The 17,671-nt window shown below is 38.8% G+C and overlaps 1 protein-coding gene across 6 annotated transcripts in view; it reads left to right on the forward strand.

The window, feature by feature from the left end:
• Window positions 1–508: 508 nt before the first annotated feature.
• The window catches only part of SNX7 (sorting nexin 7), a 100,261-nt gene continuing 83,098 nt past the window's right edge, over window positions 509–17,671 (forward strand). For 2 of the 6 annotated variants that reach the window (XM_060090174.1, XM_060090171.1), the window contains exon 1: window positions 513–795. In XM_060090174.1, coding sequence (XP_059946157.1) covers window positions 556–795 — 240 coding nt within the window. In that variant the 5' untranslated portion in view covers window positions 513–555. Of the gene's footprint in view, window positions 796–17,671 lie in introns of all 6 variants that reach the window. The other 4 variants (XM_060090175.1, XM_060090173.1, XM_060090176.1 and 1 more) reach the window with 4 other exon arrangements.

Genomic DNA, 17,671 nt, shown 5'->3' on the forward strand with positions numbered 1-17,671 from the left:
AAGATACATTTGAAAGTGGCTGAAAATAGTTTTTAAATCCAACTTCCCTGGCTTGACAGTGAAATGACCACACAGTCCGGTCACTGGGTCAAAAATCAATTACAAAACAGAGGAGGTTTTGCATTAGCCTTAGTAAAAGACGGACTCGAAATCCACAGCCAAGAAAAAAAGGCAACCATTAAAATACAGGAAATACAGTATTGGCTTTTTCTCTTGGCGAGATGGGTCGGCTGCTTTCCAGCCCCGCTGTGGATGCTCTGAAGTTCACGGTTCGCTCCGTCACTTCTGCCCAGACCCCCGCCCCCGTGGAAGCGGTCGTAGGGTAGCCCCGCAGCCAGGTCCGCACGAGGACGCCCCCTTCCTACCTTCAGGGGACAGCGTCCCTGGCCCCACCCTAGCCAGAGTCCGAGAGTCCCACCCCTTCGCCTCCGGCAGGCCCCAAGCCAAGCGGGGATGAGCCTGGGCCCCGCGTTCGTCCTGGCAGTTCCGCGTCTGCGCAGCGGACGTGGGGCTGGAGCGGGGCTGTCCGGGGAGGCGCAGGATGCGCGGGAGCCAATGGGCACGCTCTGGGTAGCAGGGCTGGCGGCTGCGGCCGGCGGGGCGCGCACTCTCGGGATGGAGGGCGATTGCCGGGCACCTCAGGCGCGCTCCTCGGGCCTCCCGGCTGGGGGCGGCGGCGGGGAGAGCCCGGGGGGCGACGCACCCCTCCCCGGCAGCAGCGGCTCCTCCTCCCTCCTGCAGGCCGAGGTGCTGGATCTGGACGAAGATGAGGACGACCTGGAGGTATTCAGTAAGGTGAGGGCGGCGCGGCGGCGCGTCCCGGGAAAGTTCCAAGTCAACTCCCGGAGTTGGCCCCGCAGTGCGGCGGCCGCCCCAGCGCGCTCGCTCGGCCCCGCTAGAGACTCGGAGCCGGGGCAGGGTGGGTCTCCCCCAGCTGCCCGACCCCGCCTGGCGGCTCGCCGGCTCCGGGGCTGCGTCCCGGCGGGTCCCGAATAGCAGCCGCTCCCTCGTCTGCACTTTGACCTTATGTTTGGCAGGGCCGTGGCTTCGTGGAGTCTTCAAAGTTGTGCTGTTTCACCCTATTCTCCTCTTCCCTTCTTTGACGCGGACATTTCCAGTGACAGTGACCGAACCCGGGAGGCGGTGGCCCAAAAGTGCCCCCGCCCCTGGCAGCTTCTTTTCAGGTTCAGCCAGCCCTGAACTCTGGGAGCGAAATCACCCGAGTCTAGAGAAATTATTCTTGATTTAGTGTTGTTGCTGGTTGTGGATTGGAGACTTGGGTGGCGCCGGAGGTGAGTCTCAAGTCTAGTGGGAAAAGGCGTGAGGTAATCCCTCTTCAGGAGAAAACGGTTCGTGTGTCCAACGGGGAAGCTCCTGCGCTGCGGAGCTCAGGATTTTTCAGATAGTCACCTCCTGCTACCCAACCCACAGACAGCGCTTTCGTTTTTAACCGTTACCCGGGGAAATCTAGGACCAAAGGGCCCTCTGAACTTGTAGGATAGTTGGAGAGAAATTGACAAGGGTTACTGGCCGACTTGTGCGTGTAGGCTGGTGGTTGTAATTTTTTTTTTTTTTTTTTGGAAAAGAAAAATACCATTCTTGCGGGGCCGTTCAATGCCACTGCATCTTCTCTCGTTGCTGTTGGCAGAAGACTTGAGATGGGAACATTGTATTAATTACTAAGAAGCCTGTACAGTAGGTAAATGTTACCTTGAGCTGTTAAGTAAAGCCAACAAACTTCACCACTGCTTTATTCTGGGAAAGAAGTTAGAAAGTGAACAAGCATACTCTGACCCCAAAGAGGAATATGTAAAACTCCCCCTTTTTTTCCTTCAGGATTAAATGAAATGGTAGGAATAGTTGTATTTGGGAGGTTCAGAGAGAGTATCAGTTTTGTACCCTTGATGAAGTCACTTGACCTTTTCAATGTGTTTAAATTGTAAAACAATGGAATTGTTTACACTTTTATGTTCCACACATATTTTATGTTCAGATCAAGGACAATTGGCCAGTTCTTGTTTATATTGCCTTCTAAGATACCATTAGACTATGGTATTAGTGTATGGGACTCTGCACTGTGAATCTTCGGGGGCGGGGGGTACGGGGAGAATGTAGGGAGTGGCAATTGCATATCAGAATCATCTGGGATGGTTTAAATTAGTCATGTGGTTTCTCTTTCCCCAGATTCTCAGTGTCCCAGCCTCAACTGAGAATCACTGTTTTAATGAGCCTCTGTAGTCAGAGGCAGATTTTAGGTGAAGTTAATGAAATTTAACTTTAATTTAAATTTAACTGTGTTGTTGGCTTAGGCCTCTGTAAAATGTTGTAAGTTACTGGGAGTTGTACAGGTTCTAGGTGGAAAGGGAATGACAGGTTGTAGCCAGAAGCATTTCTAAGTTGTCGTTTCTGGTGAATTGCCTAAAGCTACCTCAGAAGAAAGGAATCTAGAACTCTATGGCTCCAATCAGTTGTTGAGATTTCTTTTCTCATTCTAAATAAAAAAATTGTTTTTCTACCTAATTTTGTGTCTGTAATTTTGTGTCCTGTTTTAAAAGGATGTAAGCTGCAACACCATACTTAACCTCTGCTTTATTAAGCAGGGCATATAATAATGTGCAATATTGTATCTTTACCTTAATCTGTATGGCTGGTTTCTATAGAAGAGGGTCTTAACTTTTTCTAAGTGTCCAACACATGGAGTTATACAGCACTAGCAAGCAGGGTGGATCCAAGTGTATGGGCCCTGCCTGCTTCTATTTTAGTAAGTTGAAGTTTTCAACCATTAACCACAGGTAGACAAGCAAATTTAAGAAAGTTGTCTTCATTTGGCCTACTCTCTCTACTACTCCCTTTTTAACCTGCTCCTCTGTAGAACCCTGCCACTGTCCAGCCTACCCTAAGATGGTATCAACCATTACTACCAAAGTGTACTAACCTTACCCTTTAGTACTTTGAGATTGACCATTTTCATATTCAGTTTGTATTTACAATTGTAGTTTCTTATTTCCTTTGATTATTTATGAATATATATACCGTGCCCCCATCCAGAAGCTCTTTCTTTTTCTCTTTTTTTAATGGAAATATAGTTGATATACTATATTATATTAGTTACAGGTGTATGACATAGTGATTTGATATTTATATACATTATGAATTGATCACCATGATAAGTCTAGTAACCATCTGTCACCATTGTAAAGTTACTGCAATATTATTGACTATATTTTCTACACTGTACATTACATACCTGTGACTTAGTTGTTTTATAACTGGAAGTTTGCACTTCTTATTCCCCCCAACCTATTTCCACCTCCCTTCGCCAAACTACCAGTTTGTATCTATGAGTTTTGCTTCTGTTTTGTTTGTTCATTTGTTCTGTTTTTTTAGATTCTACATATAAATGAAATCATAAAGTATTTATCTTTTTCTGTCTGACTTATTTCACTTAGCATAATATCCTTTGGGTCCATCCATGTTGTTGCAGGTGGCAAGATTTTATTCTTTTTTATGGCTGAGTAATATTCAATTGTATACATATACACAACATCTCTTTGTCTATTCATCTATCAACGGACACTTAGGTTGCTTCCATATCTTGGCTGTTGTAAATAATGCTGCAGTGAACATAGGGTGCATACGTCTTTTCAAATTAGTGTTTTCACTTCTTCAGATAAATACTCAGAAGAGGGATTGCTGGATCATATGGCAGTTCTATTCTTAAGTTTTCGAGAAACTTTCCTACTGTTTTCCGTACTGACTGCACCAATTTACATTCCCATCAGCAGTGCACAAGGGTTCCCTTTTCTCCACATTTTCACCAACACTTGTTTTTTGTTGTTCATTTGATAATAGCCATTTGGATAGGTTTGAGGTGATATCGTATTATGGTTTTGATTTGCATTTCCATAGTGATTAGTGATGTTGAGCATTCTTTTCATGTGTCTTCTGGCCATCTGTATGTCTTCCTTGGAAAATTGTCTATTCAGTTCTTCTACCCATTTTTTAATTGGATTGTTTGTTCTTTTTTGTTTTGTTTATTTTCTTTTTTGTGATTGTTATTTTATTGAGTTGTATGAGTTCTTTATATATTTTGGATATTAACACCCTTATCAGATGTATCACTTACAAATAACTTGTCCCATTCAGTAGGTTGCCTTTTCATTTTGTTGATGGCTTTCAACTGTGCAGAAGCTTCTTAGTTGGATGTAGTCCCATTTGTTTAGTTTTGCTTTTGTTGCCCTTGCCTGAGGAGACGGATCCCCCAAAATATTGCTAAGACTGATGTCAAAGAGCAACTGCTTTTGTTTTCTTTTAGAAGTTTATGGTTTCAGGTCTTACATTTAAGTCTTTAATCCATTTTGAGTTTACTTCTTTTTTTGGTATAGAAAGTGGTCCAGTTTCATCCTTTTGCATGTAGCTGTCCAGTTTTCCCATCACCATCTATTGAACAGACTCTCTTTTCCCCACTATATATTCTTGGCCCCCTTTTCATAAATTAATTGACCATATAAGCATGGGTTTATTCCTGGGCTTTCTGTTCTTTTCCATTGATACATATGTCTGTTTTTGTGCCAGTACCATACTATTTTGATTACTATAGCTTTGTAGCATAGTTTGAAACCATGGCACATGATACCTCCAGCTTTGTTCTTCTTTCTTAAGATTGAATTGCCTATTCAAGGTCTTTTGTGGTTCCATACAAATTTTAGGATTGTTTGTTCCAGTTCTGTGGATAATGCCATTGGTATTTTGATAGGGCTTGCCCTGAACCTGTAGATTGCTTTGGATAGTATGGAAATTTTAACAATATTAATTCTTCCAACCCATGAGCATGGTATTGTCTTCAATTTCTTTGATCAGTGTCTTATACTTTTCAAAGTATAGTTCTTTCATCTCTTTGGTTAAATTTATTCCTACGTATTTTTTTTGTAGTAATTGTAAGTGAAATTATCTTCTTAATTTCTCTGATAGTTCATTATTAGTGTATAGAAACACAACAGATTTCTGTATGTTGATTTTTGTATCTTGCAACTTTAATGAGTTCATTTATTAGTTCTAATAGTTTTTTTTTGGCATCTTTAGGGTTCTCTATATATAGTATCCTGTCATCTGCAAACAGTGATAGTTTTACTTCTTTCTTTTCAATTTGGAAGACTTTTACCTCTTTTTGTCTGATTGCTATAGCTAAGGCTCTCAATACTGTGTTGAATAAGGGCAACCTTGTGTTGTTCTTGGTTTTAGAGGAAAAGCTTTCAGTTTTTCACCACTGTATATGTTAGCTATGGCTTTGTTATGGCCTTTATTATGTTGAGGTATGTTCCCTCTCTACCCACTTTGTTGAGAGTTTTTATCATAAATGGATGTTAAATTTTATCATGTGCTTTTTTCTGTATCTTTTGAGATGATCATATGATTTTTATCCTTCATTTTGTTAATGTGGTTTATCAGTATACATTTGCAGGTCAGAAGCTTTTTAAAGAGTAGGTTCTTTGGCTTATAATTATTCCTTTTTTTATCACAGTACATTATAAGTACCTGGTAAATACATGTTAAGTATTTTTGTGTAAGATTCTGCACTAAGGATTCTTTGGAAAAAAGAAATGCAAGATTCAGTTCTTTTTATCACAGTCTTGGAGTCCGGTTGGAAGATGTGACAGAAACTCTAAATGACAGTATAAATCAAGAGAGATGGAAAGTAAAACAAAGTATTGTTCTGAGTTTTTAGATGATCCAGTTAAGAGAAAATTATGCCAGTTCTCAATAGAGCACAAGGAATGCAGAGGATATTGACTTAAAAGAACAAGAATAGATGTGGAAGGTAGGAGAACATAACTGATAATTCGAAAAAAGGAAAAGAAAAAGAATAAAAAGTGAAACAATAGTGTAATAATTGTTTTAGAACTGGGCCAAAATGAGATGAGGCTTGCAAAAAAATTACCTAGAGAAAAGGATCAAACTTGTCTACATTTAAAAGAAAAAGTTCTTCTTTTTGGGGAAAAATAATATATTAAAATAAATTGCCTTTTTTAAAATTAAATAGTCTAATGTGTAGAAGAAACAGCAGTTGAAACAGAGCATAGGTAAACAGGTCACAGTGAAACACTGAGATGCTTATTTGTTACTCAGTAAATTATAGCTCTTATTATTGGTCTTTTAAATGGTATTCAGGACCATAAAGTGAGATCTATATCATTTAGGATAATCAGGGAATTTACAGATGTAATTATCATCATCACCACTAGTTGACTTCGAGAAGTCATGGTATGCAGGCTTGGTGCTCAAAAGCTAGAAATAGGTAAAAATTCTTTTCAAAAATAAGGGGGAAGAAAGGAAGTTCTGGAAGGTATAGACAAGTAGGCTTAATTTCAAGCTCTGGTAAAGCTATCAAAGCAACAGAACTACTTAGTATATTTAGTATAAACACTTTGAAAGGAAGGAGGTGGTCATTTTTAATAAGAATGGTGGAAGACTAAGATTGTTTTTAGGTAAATCAGAAATATAACAATGTATATGTTTATTTGAACAAGCTTTTGAAGGAATCACTCATATTTTTGTGGAAAATGATATTTTTGAAAGAATAATGAGCTATGGTTGTGGAGACAACCAGCTCAATTCAGTGTAGTGATGGAGGGACAATTGTACTATTCAACAATTCTCTCAAATACTTAGAAGAAGATATTGGAAGTCTGGTTATTAATTTTTCACATTTGTTGTAGGAACCATCTTTATTCAGTTCCTATTGTTTGCATCTATTATTCATGGCCATGATAAGAATCAGAATTCTCTTCCATGATTTAAATGAAGAGAGTTTAATGCAAGGACTATTTATTTATAGCATTTTGGGCAAGTTTCAGGAACAAAGAAAGGATACTGAGGCATTTAGAGACTTGCAGTATCAAAAAGCCTTTAGCACCCCTAGTTCTAAAGGGAAGAGAGATGGAAATAGTGTTGCTGGAACCCAGTGAGAGTTGGAGCTGTGGAGAAGGGGCCATTTCCACATGAGCTGTGTTTACACAGAGCTGCAGCTGGAAATGTGCCACTGCCTGAAGTGTGGCACCAAAGCAGGGAGGAAATGGGGGTATATTCCCTGAGCTCCTCTTCTCCTGTTCTTGGATCTCTGCTTCTGGCCCCCACTAAGCAAGCTGCTCAGGTGATGACATTCATAGGGGTCAGTCTCCTAAGGGACAGAGAATAGATGGATGAGAGCTGGAAGGGTGGGGGTGAAAAGAGAGAATAACCAGCATAATACATAATACTACAAAAGTATGGAGAATAACTGGATAAAGACAGCCACATCACCACCTCCCATCCTATATGCTGTTCTATAATGTGACCTGCCACCTTCCTATCAAAAGGTGGGATCTATGCCCCACTCATTGAATGTGGCTAGGATTGTGACTGCTTTGACCAGTAGGGTATGGTGGAAATGATGCTGTGCAACTTCCAGGGCCAGATCATAAAAGGAAATGCAGGCTCTGATTTTTTTCAGTGGGACAGTGTGCTTTTGCCATGTAAGACATGTAACCTAAGGCCTCCATATTGTGAGGAAGCCCAGGCTACATTGAGAGACTACACGTAAATGTTCCAATCAGCAGCCTCAGCTGAAGTCAGGCACCATCCAGCATTATATGACTAACTTGTGAGTGAAAATGTCTAACATGACGTCAGCCCCAGCATTGAGGCATCAGATCTCAGCTGAGGCCCCACATATAATGGAGGAGAAACAACCCATTTCTGCTGTATCCTGTCAGAATTCTTGACCCAGTAAACCAATGTGCATAATAAAATATAAAAACAAATTGTCTTAGGACAGCAACAGTGGAAACTGTACCAAAAGCTAATAGTCTGTATAACATAATCAGTCTTCCAGATTTTTGATAAATTGGAATACTGGGTTTAAAAGCAGACTATGAAATTTAATTGGGATAAATGTAAAGTCTTGAAGGAGGTTCTACTCATCATTGTAAGTTAAAATATAGCAAGACATAAGCTTAGTATTTAGGAGCAGAGACTCTGTAGCTACACTGCCTGTGTGTGAAACCCTGTCTCCACTGCTTACTAGCTTTATTTCCTTTGGCAAGTTACTTAACCTCTTAGTGCCTCAGACTTTTCATCCGTAAAATGAGGGCAAATAATAAATATGAGGATTAAATGACTTAGTAAATGTAAAGAGCTTATAAATAGTACCTGGCCCTTAGTAAACCCTCTTGAATATTGATCAGTTATACACTGCCCCTGTAGGATCCTGCTGTCCAAAAAGAACGACAGTGATGGACATGTTCCAGCTCTGTCTGTTTAATGTGGCAGTCACTGGCCACATGTGCCGTTTGAGCACTTGAATTGTAAACTAGTACATCTGAGGAACTGAACATTTAATTGTGTTTAATTTGAATTAATTTACATTTAAATTTAAATAGACACCTGTGGCTAGTGGCTACCAGTTTGAGGAGTACCGGTCTAACCAAATTAATATTTTATTACTAGCTTGGATTATGATTACTCAAGAAATATCCTTGAATCAATGAGTGGTTTTCTACCTTGGTAATCTGTACAGAAATATATAAAACACACACACACAGTATTTACATATGTATGCATGTATGTAGTGTGGGCATATATGAATGTGTATGTATATATATACACACATATATTATGTATGTGTGTGCATGTAGAATGTGTAAGCATAGTGAATGTTTCTGTGTATGTATATCTGTAATGTATGTGTGTATGCATTCTCAGTTGTCTCACTTAAAACCTAGAATACACGATTAAAGCAGGCAAGTCATGTGTTCCCCTTTCTCTGACCTTCATACTGATCCTACCTCAGTGGGTTTTACCATTTTGATGGTTAAAAAAAAGAGGAACCAATAAAGTAAAGGAAAACAGGGCTGATCCAGGATTCCTCCCACTAGAAGCTCCACTGTCTACCATCACAGGCCTCTTAGATGTTAAGTACTCTTATATTCCTCCCAGAGGAGGAAGAGTAGGTGAGTGAAGTAGAAAGAAGATGAAAAATCCTCAACTTCTCCTGATGAATGAGCATATATGGTCAACAATAGAATTAAAACCAACAAGGAACTTGCAGGATAAGTTTGGAGACACCTTGTATAAGACCATTTTATGTACAAACATTCCTAGTGATTTTCAGTGACTGAATGATCAATATACCCAAATGACAAGGTACCTATTGAATCTGAACAAACAACATATTTTCAAGGTCATATGGAGTATTAATTGTACGATAATTTGAACTGTTCGTGCAACTTAAGTTCCATTCCACCCTCTGTATTTTAAAGGGGGAGTTGATGTCAGAAAATGGCAAAGGTATATTATATCATCTATGGATACCAGTGCCCTGATCCTTGGAATGCTGTTTTGAGATAGAGCCTTAGATCTAGTCTGGGCTTAGCAGAAAGAAGGCTTGGATCCATCAGCACTGTCTTCCATTGGCACAAGGAGTGGGGAGGGATGCAGTAGTAACAGTCTCGCCATGCATTTGCTATCATGAAGGAGAATAAACTAAGGGTTTCACTGATGATATGTTCTGGCAACTGTGAAGAAAGGCTGGGAAGAACAAAATGTAGTTTAGCTTGGAAAAGACTTGGGCTGATTCTTTTAACAACATTTATGAAGAGTTGTTATGATCTAGGTGGATTAAATGTTTATAGTTTTGAAGGGCAAAAGTAGAACCACTAGGTCAAGAGTATGTGGAGATCAGTTTTAGGTCGGTTTATGGAATAGTTTTCTAATTGAAGGTTCACTAAAAATGCTCTGGCACAAGCTGGATGACTAACTGTCCCAGAGGAGAAGAGGGTGTGACAGTTGCACTGTCCCTTCCCGCTATTAAGAGGGAAATGAAATTTTAGCATGCTAAACTTAACCACAGGAGCAATGGAAAGCCTTAATTAGGTGGTCCTAATCATCCCTTCAACTCATCCCTACAGTTTCATTCCCAAACTGAACTATGTTTCTCCATTCCCTAATTTTTATATTTCTCTTCCCACACCTGTTATCTTTTCCATCTGATTCTCTGCTAATGATGTGATGATTTCTTAGATATCTAGGATAAAATACTAGGTCTTACCTTCTGTTTATCCCTTTCACTCACTTTCCCTGTCCCCTACATATCTGAAATGTCCCAGTTGGTTTTATCTTCTTGGTATCTCTAGAATTAGTGCCTTCTTCTCATTCCCACTGCTCCAGCACCAAGTAGTATATTGTGTTTACATTTGAGAACCATTAAAATAGCCACACAAGGTCTTCTTTCTTCTGATATTTTGCCTGTAGTCTGTCCTGTGTGCTCACAGAAAACTGATGTTTCCAGAGCACCCAGCTCTGAACATAAAGAACATATTGTCACATTGTGTCATTCAAGGCTCTTGGTGATTAGGCTACACTGTGGCTCCCCTCACCTCTCTCTCTCTCTCTCTTACTCTCTTTTGCATGCGCGTATGTGCACGTACCTTAGTACTCAAAGTATGTTCCACGAATCTATTGGATCACCTGGGAGCTTGTTAGAAATGCAGTTTCAGAATCCACTCCAGAACCAATGAATCAGAATCTGTATTTTAACAGGATTCCTCAGTGATTTATTTGCACCTTACAATATTACTGTTGGGTCAACAAAACAAAATCCTTTCTGTTATTTACGGCCCGTTGTAAAGCGACTTCTTCCTTAAGAGCTTCTTCATTCTCCAGCTAGAACTAATTTCTTCCCACTCTGTGCTCCCCATAATAGTGTTTTGAATTTCATAATACTTAATACATTTTGCCTTATAAAGAGGTATTTGTTTCTCATCTCTAAAATCTTAATTGCTTGTCTATCTCCAATAAATTAAATTCCTTGAAGGTAGAAGAGTAGGAACTCTAAATGTTAATGGAATAAATACATTAATGAATGATATGGCCTGTGCCTTTTTTCATATATATGGACACAGTTATTGCAGTAATTTTCCAATCATCTGTTTTCAGTAAATTCAGTTTGTATTGTATTGGTCTTTCCAATCAGGTTACTAGACCAAATAGAATTTAAAACAAATTTGTCTTGACAAATGGTGAGTAAATATTATTGATGGATGACACAGAGCTATGTTAAGCGTCAATTCTAGACAATAGCTCCTATTTAGATTTCATTAGAAGAAATAAGCACAAAGCATAAGAAAACCCAAGGGAATCATTTAGAAACCTTCTTACTTGGGAAAAATAAATCCTTTGAAGCCAATAGTACCTGTCTCAATCGGGGGCTTGGTTGCAAGCAATGGAAATCAACTCTGGCAGGAAAGGAATGAAATAGTAGCTCATAAAGTAGATTTGAAGGCTGGAAATGCAGATGCAGAAAGGGACAGGCACTAGCAGAAACTATACCCAGTGTTATGGTTGGAAACAAGATTGGATGTTGTATAGCCAAAAGAAGAAAAAATCCATGAGAACCTCTAGGAAGAAGAACTATAGAGTTCTTTTGTGCAGATAGCATTATTTTATTTATTTATTGGTCAGTGGCAATGGGGAAAATTATTACAAGTATTTTGGGAAAATAATGTTAAAAGACTTCAGATTTGAACTTAATGAAATATATTCTATTGGGTTTTGAAGGTGGAGTTTTATTTTTGCATTTTGGGGGTTCTGATAGGATGCTCTAGTATAACTCTGAGAGCCTGCTAGTTTTGCAAGTGGCTAGTGTGATCAAAAGGAAACACAGGGCCTCCCTGGTGGCGCAAGTGGTTGAGAGTCCGCCTGCCGATGCAGGGGATACGGGTTCGTGCCCCGGTCTGGGAGGATCCCATATGCCGCGGAGCGGCTTGGCCCGTGAGCCATGGCCGCTGAGCCTGCGCGTCCGGAGCCTGCGCGTCCGGAGCCTGTGCTCCGCAACGGGGGAGGCCACAACAGTGAGAGGCCCGCATACCGAAGGAAAAAAAAAAAAAAAAAAAAAGGAAACACAGATTCAACAGTTATGCAGTTGTAGTGTTCAAATTTATTTTATTCATGTATTTTTTAATTGTATCCCACACTTTTCAAAGAGGATGTTAGACTAAAAGTTAAAATAAACATTTTTAGTCACTTTAAGAATATACTTTAAAGTTGTCTCAATAAACAAATGGAGAGTTATTTGCTTGAAAGTTTTGTCTATTTTAAACAATATTTGAATAACTCTGGCACTTCATATATCCAATCACGCTGGATAATGCAGTGCTACTTATAGTATTAATAAAAAAGGATGTAGCTAGACAATCAAAATTATTAGCAAATAGTGATATAAAAATCAGTAAAACACATCTGTGATAAAACAGAACAGAAGGTTAAATCAGTAGTTTCTAAAATTGAAACAAATAATTTTTTGGGCCTTGAGAAATGCTTTGGTATAACATAACCCTTTTTAATTGTTTTTAACTAACTTTATTGAGGTGTAATTATATACCACAAAATTCACCCATTTTGGGTAGATGATTTTTTGTAAGTAAATTTACTTAGTTGTACAACCATCACTGTTAACCAGTTTTAGAACATTTTCATCTTCCACCTCAAATCCATCATGCCATTTCCAGTTAATATCCATTTTTACTCCCAGCCTTAGACAACTACTAATCTGTTTTCTGTCTTTATAAATTTCCCTTTTTAGGACACTTCATATAAATGGAATTGCACTTTTTGTGTGTCTAGCTTCTTTAATTTAGCATAATATTTTATTCTTTTAAATCATTGCTTAAAATTTTTGATATAAGAAATGAAAATTTCATTTTAAAATGAAAAACAGAGATTAATCTTTTACGATGAAACATTAGGAATAGAAATTCTGTTTACAGTTAAAATGGAAACCTTATTATGTGTGACCAAAAACTAAAGGCAAACTCTTGGTATGTGAGTTTTCAGAACTGGGGGAAAAATTCCTATTTTGTTCTTTGTATTAACTCTGAGAAGGTTAAGTGTGTGTGTCTGTGTGCATACATACATAATACATATGTACATATATATTTATATGTATTTAACCTGGTTGAAAGTTGAATGGTATTTTTTTGTTAGGTTTCACTAGATAATGCGGTAGTACAAACAGCCTCAAGATCTTAGTGGCTTACCTGCAATAAAGACTTCTTTCTCAGGTATGTACCTGTCAACTATGACTGAACTGAGAGTCTGGTCCAGGCTTTGAGTCTGCTTCTTGTGTTTTCTTTATTTTGGGATCAAGATTAAAGGAGTGATGCTAATTGGGACATGTCATTCCTATGGCAGAGGGAAAAGAATATGAGCACTGGTGGAAACAGGCAATGGCTTCCAAATCTTCTGCCCAGACACAGGACACTGTCCAAAGCAAGTCACTGGTCAAATTAACTGGGGTGGGAAACTTATTTTCCTTCCATAAGGAGGCACTGAAAGTTACCTGGTAACTGACCAGGAAGTGTATTCCTTTCATAGAAAGACAAGGGGTTATTGGGAACAATCATACTGGCTCCCACAGTGGTTTTGTGGCAAAATCATATGCAAATGGGATGTTGAACCTTTCTGAATAAGGAAAACTAATTTTTCTATAGAGTGTTAAATACAAAAAAGAAAAATTTCCACTAGATAAGAAATTACCCAAGCATAATTGAGATAAATGGAAAGGCATTAGTCATGATTAATAACCACTTATTGGTTAATGCTCATGAATAGTCTGAGTAGGATCATACAGATCCTTAAAAGACTCTAGCTGTGCAACAGATATGTTACTTTGGATTTCAGGTGCAATGTTCATTTATCGTGGACTTCTCCCTTCCCTTTTTTCAAGACCTATAAGATAAAAATATGAATACTTAAAATTCTGCCACAGTAAACGTCAAAATGAGTTTCATTGGTTATATCTTCATCAAAGCCTGTGTTCTACCCATTTGCCCCCTTTCTGGTCTCCCAACATCCTAAGTCCTTTTCTGCCTTAGGCATTATTGGTTCCCCTGACTGGAATGCTCTTCCGTCAGTGTTTTTCATGGCTGGCTCCTTCTCACATCACCTCCTTAAAGACACCTTCCCTGACAGCTCTCTCAAAAGCATTCCTCTCACTTCCTGCCTTAACCACTTACTCCAGCAATTCATTCTACTTTATCTGTTTATCCCCTGTTTATCAACATTTATTTATATCTGGACTTATCTTGTTTTTCTATATTTTTATTTGTTTATCATCTGTTACCCTCCCCCCTAACTATCATGTAAGCTTCATGAGAGAAGGCACCATGCCAGCCAGTCTTGGCCACTGTTGTATCCCAGCCTAGTGCTTGATACATAGTTGACATTCAATGAACTTTTGTTAAATGAAATAAAGGTGCTATAATAGGTGCTTTTTGTGTGTGTGCATGGGTGGTGGTGATGGTAGTGGTGGCTGAGTCTTGGCTCTTCCAATTAAGAAATAAGTGATTTGGGGAGAATTATTATTATCCCTATGGTACAAGCTTATTTATCTGTAAAATTCAGGTGATGATAATTGAGCTTTCTTTCATCAGATTGTTGAGAGGATTAAATGAAATAATGCAAGTGTATGGTGCTAAGGTGCATCCCTGGCACTTAGAAATGTTGGTGGCTGCTAACTGATCAGGGAGTTGGTTGCCGAAGGTTGGAGCGGCTGTGGCAGTTTCTTAAAATAAGGCAACAAAATGAGTTTTTCTGCATCAGTTGACTCTTCCTTTCACAGATGATTTCTCTGTAGTGTATAATGCTATTTGATAGCATTTTACCCACAATAGAACTTCTTTCAAAGTTGGAGTGAGTCCTCAAACCCTCCCTCTGGTTCATCAACTAAGTGTATCAGTTTATGTAATATTCTAAATCCTTTGTTGTCATTTCAACAATCTTCACAGCATTTTCACCAGGAGTAGATTCCATCTCAGGAAACCACTTCTTTGCTTCTCATCCATTCAAGTTTTATCATGAGATTGCAGCAAGTCACTTCATCTTCACACTTCTAATTCCAATTTTCTTGCTATTTCCACCACATTTGCATTTACTTCCTCCACTGAAGTCTTGAACCCCTCAAAGTCGTCTGTAAGCGTTGGAATCAGCTTCCTCCAAATTCCTGTGAATGTTGATATTGTCACCTCTTCCCATGAATCGCAAATGTTCTTAGTGACATCTAGACTGGTGAAATTCTTCCAGAAGATTTTCAATTTCCTTTGCCCAGATCCATCAGAGAAATCACTGTCCATGGCAGTCATAGCCTTGTGAAATGTATTTCTTCAATAATAAGTCTTGAAAGTCTTGAAAGTCCTTAATCCATGGGCTGCAGAATGGATGTTGTATTAGTAAGCATGAAAACATCAATCTCGCTGTATATCTCCCAGAGCTCTTGGGTAACCAGATGCATTGTCAAAGAGCAGTAGTATTTTGAAAGGGTTTTTTTTTTTTTCCTGAGCAGTAGGTCTCAACAGTGGGCTTAAAATATTCAGTAAACCATGTTGTAGACAGATGTGCTGTCATCCAGGCTTTGTGGTTCCATTTATAGAGCACAAGCAGAGTCAATTTAGCATAATTCTTAAGGGCCCTAAGATTTTCAGAATAGTAAATGAGCATTGACCTCAAAGTCACCAGCAGCATTAGCCACTAAGAAGAGCTTTGAAGCCAGATATTGACTTCTCCTCTCTAGCTATGAAAGTCTTAGATGGCATCTTCTTCCAATATAAGGCTATTTCATCTTCATTGAAAATCTGTTGTTTAGTGTAGCAACCTTCATTAATGATCTTAGCTGGAGCTTCTGGATAGTTTGCTGCAGCTTCTACATTAGCAGTTGCTGCTTCACCTTGTACTTTTATGTTATAGAGATGGCTTTTTTCCTTAAATCTCATAAACCAGCCTCTGCAAACTTCAGACTTTTCTACTGCAGCTTCCTCACCTCTCTCAGACTTCATGGAATTGAAGAGAGTTAGAGCCTTGCTCTGCATTAGTTTTTGTCTTAAGGGAATGTTGTGACTGGTTTGATCTTCTATCCAGACCACTAACACTTTCTCCATATCAGCAATAAGGCTGTTTCACCTTCTTATCATTTGTGTGTTCACTGGAGTAGCACTTTAAATTTCCTTCAAGAGCTTTTTGTTTGCATTCACAGCTTGGCTAACTGTTTGGCACAAAAGACCTAGCTTTCAGTCTATCTTGACTTTTAGCATGCCTTCCTCATTAAGCTTAGTCATTCCTAGCTTTTGATTTAAAGTGAGAGTCTTGAGACTCTTCCTTTCACTTGAACACTTAGTGGCCATGGTAGGGTTATTACTTGGCCTAATTTTGGTATTGTTGTATCTCAGGGAATAGCAAGGCTCAAGAAGAGGGAGAGAGATGGGGGAACAACCAGTGGGTGGAGCAGTCAGAACACAAACATTTATCATGTTCACCATCTTATATGGGCATTGTTCGTGATGTCCCAAAACACTCACAGTGTAACATCAAAGATCACTCATCACAGATCACCATAACTAATATAGTAATAATGAAAAAGTTTGAAGTCGTATTGCAAAAGTTACCAAAATGTGACACAGAGACATGAAGTGAGCAAATGCTGTTGGAAAAATGGCACCTGTAGACTTGTTCGATGCCAAGTTGCCACAAACCTTGTAAAAAACATGGTATCTGTGAAGTGCAATAAAGTGAAGCATGATAAAATGAGGTATGCCTGCATTCCCTGTGTGGCCCTCTCCAAGATTCTCTCTCTCTCTCCTACATAAAAGAAAATAATAATTTGAATTTTGTTTTTATCATTCATTTGGTTTTCGTAAAACTGATGGTCCTGAACTTAAAATGGTTTGACTTATGATATTTAGACTTTATGGTGCAAAAGCGATACACATTCAGTAGAAACGATACTTTGAATTGTGAATTTTGATCTGTTCTTGAGCAGCGGTAGATAAGCTTTCCTGGTGCTGGGCAGCAGCAGTGAGCAACAGCTCCAAGTTAGCCACACGATCACGAGGGGAAGCAACCGATACGCTTGACGCTGTTCTGTACCCATAAAACCATTTGTTTCTCACTTTCAGACAACATTCAATAAAGTACATGAGATATTCAACACTATATTGTAAAACTGGCTTTGTGTTAGATAATTTTGTCCAACTGTAGGCTATTGTAAGTGTTCTGATCACATTTAAGATAGTCTAGACTAAGCTATGATGTTTGGTAGGTTAGTTGTATTAAATAAATTTTTGATTTATGATATTTTCAATTTACAATGGGTTTATTGGGATGTAAACCCATTGTAAGTCAAGGGAGATCTGTATATGTATCTTGAAGCACTATTTATTAAGGGTTTATGTGAATTTGGACCTTGTGTGTTTTAGGACTTTAAAAAATGATGTCCTGTGTGAATTCTTCTCTGATTTGATCTTTTTCTTCTAATATTTAGTTTGTGATATTTATCAATGGCCTTACATGAAGTTGTAATTGATTTTCATTGCTGTGTTTATATATATAGATATAGATAGATAGATAGATAGATAAAGCCTTGTATGCATACACCACAATTTATCTATCCATTCTTATGGGCTGCCTTGAATGTTTTTGTACTTCCTTGGGTTTCGTCCACTACACGACTATATTTTAACCATAGAAATTGATTTATTCTTGCTTTACATTTCTATTTAATTTTGTGGGAAACTGAAAATTGAATTCAGTGACAACTCCCAGTACGTTTGACTTACTGGCAGTTAGGTGGTGGTCAAATGCTGGTTCC

The sequence above is a fragment of the Mesoplodon densirostris genome, chromosome 2, assembly GCF_025265405.1.
Source record: "Mesoplodon densirostris isolate mMesDen1 chromosome 2, mMesDen1 primary haplotype, whole genome shotgun sequence".
NCBI classification, from domain to species: domain Eukaryota; kingdom Metazoa; phylum Chordata; class Mammalia; order Artiodactyla; family Ziphiidae; genus Mesoplodon; species Mesoplodon densirostris.